The 13,376-nt window shown below is 38.6% G+C and overlaps 1 protein-coding gene across 2 annotated transcripts in view; it reads left to right on the forward strand.

Annotated features, from left to right (window-relative positions):
* CA8 (carbonic anhydrase 8) overlaps positions 1-12,787 on the forward strand; it is a 49,425-nt gene extending 36,638 nt beyond the window's left edge. For both annotated transcript variants that reach the window (XM_075141790.1, XM_075141791.1), the window contains 2 exons: positions 963-1,135; positions 12,116-12,787. In XM_075141790.1, coding sequence (XP_074997891.1) covers positions 963-1,097 — 135 coding nt within the window. In that variant the 3' untranslated portion in view covers positions 1,098-1,135; positions 12,116-12,787. The remainder of the gene's footprint in view (positions 1-962; positions 1,136-12,115) is intronic.
* The last annotated feature ends 589 nt before the right edge of the window (positions 12,788-13,376 follow it).

A 13,376-nucleotide genomic window follows, 5' to 3' on the forward strand; every position in this document is an offset into this window, starting at 1 on the left:
TCGGGGAGTCAGCCTTCAAGTGGGTTTGCTGTATCCAGCTAAGATAGCTTGTCAATATACCAAAGCAAAAACAAACACAATTTTTTTTAGTAGTTTTAACTACTTGTTTAAAATATCAGACTCTTAAAAACAGCACTGTTGAACAATAAGGTATAATGTTGCTGAGATATGCATTGATTTTCTTAGTTTTTTATCCCACAGAGCTTGATGCTGATACCAGGGATGGAGATGGAAGCTGCTCACATTCTTCCCTACACCAGTTAGATTTAGAAAAATCTAAAAAGAGCCTATAAACTGGAAACATATTTGTTTTGGACCAATTGAAATGTTTTATATTGATTTTTGACTGTATTGGATTTTCTAAGTACACTTAGCACCTACATCTACAGAAATTTTGAAGTAGTATTTTGTTTTGATGTGAAAAAACATATTTTCCATATAAAATGTCAACAGACTGCCTCTAAAGCTGAGAGTCTGTTCAGAATGTTCCTGGTTTAGAAAATAATTTTTATTTAAATGAAGCAACAATTTCAGGCAATAAATAAATCACTGGAAAAAATTCAAAGCAATTTATAGGTGACCAGATTATTCCTGAAATGCACTTTTTTGAAGAAGACCAGAATGATTACTCTCATGTCACAACTGTGAGGTTGATTCATAGGATGTAATCTACAATGGCTAAGAAGGTTATAGACCCCAAAAGAAGTTACGAAAAAGCAAGGGATAAGTTTGCCAAATCATATGCATAAAAGCTCTTATTTTTCTCTATATGTTAAATGTTTTGACAGTGCTGACAACTATTTAAAAATGTTATTGATGGTGTATATTGGCCTTAGTATATGGTACCTGAACACTCCAAATTTCAAAGCTGCAGAAGTGGCTAGGCAAGGCTGATTTTGATCATTAGTCCCACAGTGAAGAATGTATCTCAGCTTCTTCATGTCTGTTTTTCTGCCTTTCAGATAGAGGAATTTCGTAGACTGAGGACACATGTTAAAGGTGCAGAACTTCTAGAGGGCTGTGATGGAATCCTAGGAGATAACTTCAGACCAACTCAGCCACTTAGCGATAGAGTCATCAGGGCTGCATTTCAGTAGCAGTAGAGGAAGAACAACAAAAACAAATCTTTATTCAGGTAAGTAAAAGCTTAGCAGAAAAATCAAACCATTCAAATCATTTTTGTAGGGGAGATTTAGCTAAAGGAGAAAACGCTCTAAGTTCATTTCAGCTAATGTTGTGATATATTGTCACAACTGTAAATTTTGACACTGTACTGTTTTATTTTATCCTGTGGTATAATAGTTTGATTACTATTGGTTCTTTAGTGGCTGGAATAGTTTGGTTACTATTAGGTTCTTTAGTGGCTGGAATCTAATACGTGATTTAGTGAATTGAAATATTTGTATTGACTTCAGTAGGCAGTGGATCACGCACAGTTAGATCAGAGTTACTCCTTGTAGCTTTAAATTTCTTCTACTGCAGTGAGCAACAGCATAGTATGCCTAGGTTATGTGCTAGATTTTGCCACTTACTGAGGTTCACCGGTTGATTTCTTACCGAGTTTTTAGAAGAGCAGTCATTGGTGAATCTTTCTAGTGTTATCTGTTAAAAAGCAGGGTAGTAGTTCTGGAAGGAGGTCTTTAATTCTCAAAGGAGGCCTTTTTTTTTTGGATCCCTTCTCCCTGCTTTACAATGCTGTTTTTTCCCAATAAGACTGAATCATGGGCAAAACCAGTGCAGATACAAGAGGCTAATTTTTCATATTTCATTCATCAAAGTACTTGCTGCTTCTTGTCCTCAGTGATGTTTTCAGCCTTCATTGGCTCACAGAGCAAGAATTTAAGGATGACGTTGGATTCAATGCATAAGAGCTCATACACATGTGAACCTGCATTATCCTTGCTTCAGTTGTTAAAACTTCCCATGTCATGTTGCCCTAGCCTCTGTCAGTTACAAGATAAATTCCCTCAATGCTCAAATTACTCCTAAACCTCATTATACTTAGTTAATCAATGAAAAACCTGGTAATGAGATTCGTAAAGAGTTAAAGAAAATTTGCTATCAAGACAACTAGTTACCTTAAAAGTAGTGAGTCAAGACACCAACATTTATGGTTGATTTTGTAATGAAGTGTCCCCACCTTGATACAAATAGTAAGACAGCTAATCTGGGAAGTCTTCAAGAAAAGAATGAATCTTGCTTTCTTTAGTAAGTCCTACTACTTTTTAATATAGTAAAATTTTTCATCTACTAATCCTACAATAAATTAAATAATAAAAACATTGGGTACTCCCCATTACCCTATTTTAATGGTAGAATTCATTATATAAAAGCATCAGTTTTTCTATCTGCACATTTCTTCAAAGCCATATGCTCACAAGAGAACCAATTCATCCAGACTTTCACCTGGAAGCATGCTGCTGAAAAGTTTTTGATATACACTTTTGGGTAAGGACATTTATTTGTACATTAAATTCTTGCCCTATCTGAGTCAATGATGGAACTCCTTAGTTCACTTCAGGCTCTGTTGTGGAATTAAGCCTCTTCAGAGCATGCTCGGGGTCCAGCCCCCAACTTCATGTGAAGTTAACAAATGATCAGGCAGCAGATAACCCCTAAAAGAGATTAATAATTCAGTGCTTCCAAAAATGGATCCATTAAAATTGAGTGGGAAGATTATCTTTCCTCCTGCATGTGACAGAAATTATTAAATGGGCTGGGACACTGGCCAACAATTTCATGGCCTTTCCATATAGCATAAGCATTCAATATAGTGTATGCATCTAAATGTTTTTGAAGTAAGGGCTTATTTGTATTTTATAACCCTATTTAATATCCACATCCCAGAAGTTAAGCAAAGAAAACAAAACGTTGGTACTTTTATTAATATTGTCTTCTCATTCCCATATTTAATTTTGGGCACATCTCTAAGCCCAGTTCTCAATTACATGGTTCTCTGCAGTCACCAGATGTCATCACTTCAATCTTGAAGTGGATGTTTCAAATTCATCCCGGCTTCTGCATAAAAATTACTTGGGAAAATCATAGCAATATTAAAGTACAATTTTTCTCAGAGAGTGAATAATGCCCTCAGGCCAGTGCAGGTAATTCAAGTCTGTAACAGTGAAATTACTTGACACGCTGAGTTTGAATTTTAAGCATGAAAGAGTTTCCTTTACAATGCTGGAATTGAAATGTAAAAATTTCCGTTTTCCTTTCATGTTTGAAATTTTATTACATTTGTCAATACTTGTAAAGAATTGTTTTAAATAATAAGATTTATCTTGGCCATGCTTCACAAAATAATCTGCAGTTTTAATTCCCAAATGATGGAATTTTTAATGTAAAATGATAGTCCTCGCTGTAGGGCTATGCTAATTATGGACTCTCAAGCACTGAGAAAGAACTGTGACTTCTGGCATCGTGTAGCCCACTGAAGAAATGGCTCTTGGCTCTCTACACCTGATTGAATTATTTATCAGAAATTCATTTGGCCCGGGTCTTCTTTTTAGTTTTGGATGCATCAGTCCAAATAGCACTGAACCAGTCAAGGGTTCACAATATATTCTTGCTATTGAGTGTGTCTCTGGGGAGCTGGAAACTAGATATATGAAGTGTAAAAAGAAATCGTGTGGCTTTGATCACCTTTCTTCTGTGCAAAGAGGGAGAAAGGGAGAAAACAATCCTACCTACTTTGTAGCGATTTCCTCACACAGTTCTCTCCCGGAGAAAGGTGTTGAGGAACAGTAGCTCTTCACTCCTTTACAGACCTCAGAAGTCCTCAGAAAAGACACCTTCCCTCATTCACAGGAAATGGTAAAATGGTCCTTAAGCTGGGACTGCTGACATCGGCTGAGTATTGCTATGAAGACTCTGTAGCAGATGGGGAGGTAGTAGTTTGCAGGGTGGCATCTACATCGTGATCCAAGAGGGAGCATTTCTTCCTTTTAAAGAGGAGATTACCTTTTATTTTAAAGCTCTAGTATGTCTTGAATATTACAATTACAAACACACTGGTGGACTTCTTTTCTGACACGATGCCCCTCTGTCAAGGCTGCTGGAACTCCTCTCAGTAGAGTTTTCAATATTTTCCTTTATTCCAAGACAGTGTGGTGCAGCCACTTGAAGAACCTTGAGGAACGTTAGTTTTCCATGACCTCATCACTCTGTCAGGGAAAGAAGGAGACAAATGTTTCCACGAGTATTTTATACACAGGAGTAGAAAGAGGTTGCTTGAAAGGTCTAATTAGTTTTGACTGAATCAGAATGCAGGCTCTATGCATGCCATGCTCACAAATTTTCAGGATGTCTGCTCTTCAGCTGTGATTGAAACCTTGACAGAACGGAACCCTTTGTGGCTTATGATCAAATGGTATATGTTGATCTTTGATGTAATTTGTGGTAGTTTGTCGAACTGAAGGCAGAGATGACACAAACATGATATATCATGGTGTGTAATCTCAGGTAAAGAACTGATTTTTTTGGTTTTTTTTAAATGTTCCTCTCTCATGAGAAAGCCCAGATCTCAAAATACCCCCCTCCAGTTCTAGAACAAAGTTTGGCCAGGCTCTAAAGGGAGCCTTCAGGAGGACAAAACAGGTAGAACTTTGTAGCTTCACTGCTCTCTTTAACCCAATGGGCCTTAGAATAAGTTTGTTGTTATCTAGCTGGCCTCTTTTGACTCTGCTTTTCTGCTAAAAATGCATCTCTCACCTACAGCCTGGGGTTAATGAGTCTTTGGACTCTGTTATGTGGGTGTTTTTTAAATACATCCCTTAGAGAACAGCCTTTACATCCTCTCTCTCCTGCAGTTGCTAAAGTTTTCACATATGTTTCCTTTGAAAATGCCATTTTTTTTTCTTATTTCTAACCTCTTTAAGTCATATCCAGCAGTGCTAGAACCGGTCAGGTGTTAAGGAATTTGGAGGGAAAGCTCAGTACAGATTTGCTTTCAGACATGGAAGGTGAAAAAATTGAGTTCAGTTTTAGACAGTGAAGAACAATGAATCACAGAATAGTTGCAGTTGGAAGGTGCCTCAGGAGACCTACTAGTCCAATCCTCTGCTCAAAGCAGTGTTAACTACAGTGGGTTGCTCAGGGCCATATCCAGCTAGGTTTTGAATATCATAAGGAAGAAGTCTCCACAACCTCTTCGAGCAACCCTTACCTGTGTTTGACCACCCTTGCAAGGAAAAAGTTTTTTCTTAATTGTAAATTTCCTATATTTCAATTTGCCTCTTCTCCTTTCACTGGATACCACTGAAGAGTCTGGTGCCATCTATACTTCTCATAAAGTATCTACACACATTGATAAGATCCATCTTGAAACCTCTCTTCTTGAAGCTAAACAGTCCCAGCTCTTTCAGCCTATGACAGGTGCTCCAATCCCTTAATCATCTTTGTGGCCTGTTGCTGGACTCACTCCAGTATGTCCATGTTTCTTTTGAATTGGGGAACCCAGAACTGGACTCAGTACTCCAGATGTTTCATCAGCGCTGAGTAGGAGTGAAGGATCATCTCCCTCCACCTGCTGGCAATGCTCTTCCTAGTGCAGCCCAGGAGGCTGTTGGCTGCCTTTGTTGCATGGGTGCATTACTGGCTCATGTTCAACTTCTTGTTTACCAGGATGCCCAGATCCTTTTCTGAAAGAAAAGAGAGAAAGAATAACATTGTAACTTCCTCAGTGTTACCACTAGGTTTTTTGATACTTCATACTTGACTCAGAGCCCTTGCTATGGGCACCAGGGTATTTCTCGATAATCTCCAGTGATCTTGGAAAAAGATTTGTAATTCTTATTGTTATACAGCAAAGCTTAACAATGGGGACATCAAATGCTAACAATCCTAGAAATCAAATAAGAAAAACCTTAAATCTTCCATTTTATTAAAGTCTAGTTTTTTGGCAATTTGAGTCCCGACTCACTATTTGTAAACATGTGAATTGTTGAATATACTAGCAGGCTATTTTATTTTGGGGCTTGTCACCTTGCCTAATGGATAAGTACTTTTTCAGCAGTGTATTCTTCACTGAAGACAGAATCATTTGTGGTTTCTAATGGATTTATTACCCTCTCTTTAATTCTTGTTGCTTTACATGTAACTGATTTGATAGACATGCCTTTCTCCTCTACTATGTCAGTTGGAACAGATTTATCTGTGAATGAGCAAAATGTCTGATTTCAAACACTTGAATATCAACTTGAATTGATAATAATACTGAATTCAGTATGGCATGCCTACGTACACATACATCTTTGGTAGACCTCAGATTGTCAGTAGAGGCAATGTCCTGTAAATTATAATAGCAGAAATTAATTTGGATTAAAAACCATCCTTAATATAATTACCATTTTCCTAGTTGTACATTCAAGATTAGAGGAAAAAAAAAAAAATGACATCATTAAAATTTCAAGGTTGTGCTAGGCCTGAGGAACAGGAAGGAGTAATTTAGGGTGGGAGGAACAGAGACTGCATGCCTGATGCTGCAGAGGCTGTCTGCATGATATTGAGAGGTCTGAGCAGACAAGCAGAAATTGGCACAGCATTAGTTTCACAGTAAGGAGAGAGGGCAATGTGGTGACTGTATCCGGTGCGTTTAGTGAGTGGATAGTGCAAATTGCTTGCTTTTGAAGCTGCTGAGCTGCTCCTGTGGCAGCAAAACTATGCTGCCTTTTCCATAGGACATTGAACAGGGGATCAGTGTCGCCCTCTGAGCTAGTACTAAACAGGTAGCGGTGCACTCCCCTCTTTGTTGCATTGCACATTGTATGGTAACAGTAGATTATAGAATATGACGGGACATTCAAATACAGAGTGAGCTACGGAGCTATGCCTTGCCTTTGAGAAATGGAGGTAAGAGTGGCACGATGCTATGGTCTGTATTTCTTTGCCTAAGCAGATCTCAGTGAACTTTGCATTTGAATGGAGGTTTACATTACCAATCAATATGTGTCTTTACTCTCAGTCTAGCCTTTGTAGTACCCGAAGTTCACAAACAACTTGCTCTGCGGAAGTTCCAACACTTGGGCATTTTTTGCTTTCCTGTTGTGTAGATCCAGAGCTGGAGTGAGCTTTCAGCAGCCATGCATCATTAGGCTACTATGACCATTCTTCTCTTTTTCCTGGTTTAAAAAAATACAACACAAAGATTATCAACACTAGTTCTTTAGAAATACAAACACCGATTTCCTAGATTTGATGAAATACTAATATTTATGCTGCTTCTCAGCAAGTCATCTTTCATCGGTCATTGTTTGTCTCCATGAGTTTAGGTTTTGTGCTTAAAAGGTGGTTGGTTTAATTGTTAGTTTCAGGCTCTGAAAGAAACTCAACTTCATGTTATCAACATAACTGACTATTGTTCTCCTGTTTTTAAGAGCTTCTGTATAGTGCCCAACACTCTGCTGCCACTTCAGAGTACTTGAGAATGTGCTTACATTTGAGTGCATGACCATAGGACAGAGGGCCAAACAGCTTTGGCTTGCGACCCACACATCATAATTGGAGACCTACCAGAAACATAACAAAACTCTTGGAGCGTTCAGGGGACCAAGAACTTCAGGAATGGCTGAAAGATGGTGCCTTTTCAGGTTCCTTCCCACTACTTTGTTGTGATAGCAGGGAATGGAGTGTGCACTGAGGTTGTAAGTGAACCCTGTAATGTCAGCCTAACTTGTTTTCCCACTGCTGAGGATTCAAATTAGTGAGTAGCAAAACACTTTTGTTGCTTGTATGACATACCTCTGACACAGGAGCCACAATTTAGGGATTTGGTAGCCACAGGCAGCCCAAGAGTCATAGACTGGTCACTGCTGTAGTATGAATTTATGCTGTGTCCAGGCCAGAGCATCAGTATAGGGAGTGATCAAGCCCTAAATGAGGAAGAAAACCATTTGGAGTTGTGGCTGTTTCGAGAACAAATACCATGTTGGAATTGTCTTTGTTCAATCCTTTACTGAGCTCTTCTTAGAAATACACAAATATTGGTGGAGGAATAGAAAACAGTCGAAATCCCTTAGCACGTAAAGAAGCAGCAAAGAAGAAACAAAATACTGTGCTTCCCCTTCAAAGCTAAAAAAATCATAAGATAGCCTAGGAATCAGACCCCTGCTTATGCTTCAAATAAGATACTTCATGCTGACAGCGGCTCCCAAATTTCTTGACCTGTGACTCTCTATCCGCATCACACATTCTTTGGTATCCACAAAGCACTGTTATCATTAGCTTTTTTATGAGAAACATTTTGAGAGTATAATTTTCAGCTGCTTACCATAAACCGTGTATGGTTTGTACACTGCTACTTGGGAAGTGATAATGTAGCTGAGAGTGCCCGTCATAAAAAACACTCTCACAAGCATGTTTATTGGCAATTTCAACACAAAAGCTAGAGTCTGAACACACACTGAAACTCTGCCATGTTATTTTCACTTATGGGGAAAATGCTGCAAATTAGTGGTGAGGCAAAATGGTAGGAAGCTTAAATCATCTTTGATAAAACTACACCTGTTTTTTAAATATAGAGACTCCAGATTAGTACATATGAAATACAGTAATGTAACAGCTCTCAAATGTCAAGGATATTAGAAGGACATACAGGTACATGTGTCTGACCACAGACAGAGAAGAAAGCCTACAATATGCATTCCTCCTTCAGCAATGTTATACATGTTAGGCAGTGGGAGTGCACTCTATTTTACCTAGATGAAATCACACAGGGAGTTTTAAGCAGAACATTATTACTCCATTGAAACTGAAGATCCAGGTAGTCACAGGTCCTCACTCTTACTGGAATTTGTAATTCTAATTCTTTCATATGGATGAAAACAATGCAATGAAAGTATGCAAACAAACTCTTGCTAAGCAGACAGCAATGTTTTGAAAATAAATAGCAAACAAAACGGACCAAATTATTTGGGTTACTGAAAATGTTTTTGCAACTGATAATTGTCACTCAAGGAAGAGAATACCAGCAGTGACTGTTGTTAGCAATGTTTTATGACTAACACTGCAGTTTATGACAAAGCAGTGCTACAAAGCAAAACTTACTGTAATTTTTAAAAGATTTGTATGTATTCCCAGAGCTCAAGAGAAACAAAGGTACACTTTAATTAGCTAGATGTTGTTAAATGCCACAGAACTAGATGTAGACTCAATAAATTGTGACCTTTTCATGGAAGGAATGCGAAGTGTTTCAGGAAAGGTAAGGATTCATAAGGTAGTCAGTTCTCTTTGAGACACTCTGAATCCATGCCTGACCATGGTGCTGAGACACTCTGAATCCATACCTGACCACCATATTTTCAAGTGCTGTTTTTAGGAAGGCATAGGATAATGGTAATGTGTAGTCAGTGTTAAAGTGGTTTTTGCTTTTGATTTTTTTTAAACTCTTCAACTTTTGGTTTAATCTAGTGTTAAGGAGGAGAAGGCAAGATGCTTCTATAAGGAAAAAAATAGAGACATTGTGTGAGACAATAACGGTAAGGAATATGGTAAGACAAAAGAGGTGGAAAAGCTCTCCAGAAAGCAGATTGACTACTTTTAAGTAGCAGAAGAAAGTTTTTGATCTTGTGTAGTGATCTTGACCTAAGGCTGCTGCAGTGGGGTATCTTATTTTCTCCCTATCAGATGGAAAGGCATATTATCGTGGCCATCCTATTTCATTTCTCCATAGTCCGTTTATTTGCACTTCTCAACACTTTTGGAAGACACTGAAAAATAATCCTTTTCACTGAAGTTTTCTTATAACTTCTCTTTTAAATGTGTTCTGTGTATTCCTATGGGAACATTGGAACCTTTGGTTCTTAAAAATATACCAGCTTGGCCCTATCTTCACTCCTGCTGCTGCTCCTTGTTTCTGGGATAAAGTTACAGTCTTGCATTTATCCCAGTTTTGTACAAGAAAATTTATTCTCCGTGAGGAATCTAAGTACATAAAATTATTATATGAAAGAATTAGAAATAAATATTGTTGGAAACATAATGATTTTTTTACATTATGAGGATGATTTCTGAATTTTGATTGACCTTGTTAATATTTCTTTTTTAAACCATGGGTATTGTGATAATAGCTCTCAGATTTCCCAGGTATTTACAGTTTATGGCACTGATCCTGAAAGCTTTTCCTTGGGAATGGTTGCCTGATCTGTAGAGGACTCCACCAGAAGCAGATGGACTCTCTCTTTATATAGGACTCAACCCAAGCAAAGGAAATTTCAGAGGCAGAAATATAATCTATAAAAAAAAAAGGCATCTAGGCAATTTTCTGATTATAATACATATGCCCATTTGTACAATTTTAGCTCAAATATTACATTTTCAAGAACTTTTCAGGGGAGTAAGAGAAGCAGGTATCTTCATATCTACATAAACCTTTAGCCTGAATAGTTACTTGATCACATATATTATGGAACAGTACTATTAATTCAGCATGGTAGAAAAATTACTCTTAAACAACAATAAAGGGTAAACATGAGTAGCAACACTACCAATATATACAATCACTCTTTTGTCCAACAATACGTTAAGTATTTCTATAACAAACACAACTGAAATCTTCAGACTGGCTCATAATTAGGCTCCTTTCCAAAAGTAATCCGTTAATACAATAGCTGCCAAATCCCAGTTCAACGTAATTTCACTGACTTTGATTTTTGGACCAAAAGCATTAAGCTTGAACTAGTGAAAAATGTACAAAATGTGCATTCAATTAAGGAGTAATTAGATACTCAATCACCCTTACATCACACTAGGGATTATCCAAGAAAGAAGAGAGATACCACTCAGTGCAGTGTATAAAACAGTTTTGTTAATTAGTTTAGCACTAATTGAGATTGAGAAAGTGTCACTGTGTCACAGCGTTAGTTTGCTACACGGAACTTTAAGAACACAAAGTTTTTGGTTTCTTTTGAGCTTACTCGCTCAGATTTTTCAGTCTAATTCCCTGATCCAGTGTCTTCTGTCCACGCAAGAGGAACCTTTCTGTTCACCTCAGGGAGGCGGTTGGTCCCTGCATCCTCATATCCGTAGCCCACTGAAAAACATGCCAAGAGTTTTTCCAGACACTTCTTATTATTACGTGGTTTTTTATGTTATACCTTTATACCAATCCCCAGGAAGAACTGGGAATCCTCTGTGCTCTTATGTAAAGCGTAACTGTGGCTAAAACCAGCTGCTCTGTGAAGGGCTTACAGCCTCCCTTAGAAGGCAGCTGGTAGAAAGTTCTTCAAGTTGACCATCAAATGGTCCTGCTGCCAGACACCATGACTTTTGGGGGTATTGGATGATAACCAGAAAGCACATGGAAATCATGGCAGAGATTGTCTGGTGGGTGGACATTGACTTCTTAACAACACTGCTGGTGACTGACAGCCTTGTAGCCCCAGGTGGCCATCGGCACCCAAGCACTTACGGATTTTTTGTGTGTATGTACTGAGCTATAGTTGGCACTAAAATAACCTCAGGAAAAAAAGTGATTATTAGTACAACAAAATGAAATGATTCAGCACTCTCATACCTACCGCTTCTGAACTGAGAGCACTGGGGCAACCGGAGCAGCTGAAGCACATGAGTATGTGTTTGCATGAAATCAAGTATTGATTTATCTCTGCTGCTAATGAATAAGAATATTACTGCTATTAGGAGGGACAAATTGGGTGATTGCTTTCTATCTCCTGAGCCCACCTGACTCCCATGAGAGCTGCATACTCAGCACTTCACTTGGTAGGGCCCCTAAAATGGTAAACAGTAAAAAATTCTCTGTGACTGGTATATTTTCTTTTCTAGTTTACCACTCTCCACATAAGAGTCAATTACCTGATTGATTCAGAAAGCCAATTGTAAAACTTTGTTTCAAGTTAATAATTTTACCACTGCATTTAACTTTGCATATTTATTGCCATTGCCTCCATTGCTAGTAAATCTTCCAGCACTGGCTTTACCCTAAAAGAGAAGAATCAGGACCATTATGTCACTGAAGTATATACCCTGAAACTGCCCCCACCTGCTGTCATGAAATCCCCGCTTTTAGTTTTCCCTGTCTCCCTGGCTGGACATAAACAGTCTTTCAGACCCACTGCGGAGGAATTTCAGTAACATAATTGTTCCATTCTCTTTTCAGAGAGGGGGAAGACAATGCTCCCACAGTGCCCTCAGATGAGAAATGGAAACTTTTGAAGCTGCTGCTTCAGTTGAACCACAAAGGCTGTATTGTTTGTCTTCATCTAATTCAGCCTTGATAGACAGCTTTGACAGTTGGTCTGTCCACACGGTCCAGTGAAATTCTGGGAATGGGGCTGTACATTAAAAGAAGAAAACACATTAAATCTTCCAATTCACGCTGTTAACTATTTTTAAATGGTAATTACCATTGCTTAGATAATTTCTTTGCCATAGCATTCAATAGTGGTCTGTGATCCAAATAGTACTAATTGTAAGCTTGGTATGGACGTTAATATGTAGAAATACTCATTATTGTTTTGAATGTTAGATTTAATTTTATTCTGTATCATCTCTTGTGCTGTCAGTAACCATCTTTTCTGTAGAGGGGAAGTGCATTCTATAAAGCTAATAAAAACATCGTTTGTTCACAGACACTAGTATACAGATTCAGAATTAATTTTGGGGCAGAAAGGAACGCTTCTCTGCTAAACCAATGCACTTACCATGGTTAATCTGAATAAAGCTGAATGACTTTTGCATTACTAGGAACCTTACTGAAATAAACGACAATTTTGAAATAAGGAAAATTAACCGATATAACAATAAACAGAATCATCTGGATTATTTTCTACTTGGTCAGTCACGGTACTTTGCAAAGAAATGTTCAATTCAGGCAGAAAATGATCGGTCTTTGTTCTCCTGTGAATTATGACAGTTCTGTTTGTTTCGGTACTTTGCTGAGGATGGTGGTCTGGGGACCTGCTTTGCACGTCCTGAGCTCACTGCACAGCATGGGGATTGCCACGCTGGGCCACACATGACACATCTGACAGAACAGATAAGGGAATGGTAGTCTAAGCCAGCTAGTCATAGCTTCTGATTCCTGCAAAACACCAAGATCTGAAGGACAGAGTCAATAATGTGGTGGGCAGTAGCTTTGATCACCGTAGCTGTCAAGTGAGGTCCACTTTACTAGCGTGAGGAGGGCAGGTTTATGCAGAGACCTATGTGAGTGGAAGAACGCCGGAGGCACAGATGGCAAGCTCCAGGCGGGGGCACAATGGAGATGGAAACCGAGGGTTCGCAAAGGGGAAGTTACTCCCTCGGAGCAGATTGGTGAGTCATCAATCACAAAGACATCACCAGGCAATGGTAAATGCAGTGTCAGAAGGCATGCTTCATCCACCTCTTCAAGGGCTATGGGGAGAGCTGCTGCTGAA

Source organism: Calonectris borealis, chromosome 2 (genome assembly GCF_964195595.1).
Source record: "Calonectris borealis chromosome 2, bCalBor7.hap1.2, whole genome shotgun sequence".
Taxonomy (NCBI): Eukaryota; Metazoa; Chordata; class Aves; order Procellariiformes; family Procellariidae; genus Calonectris; species Calonectris borealis.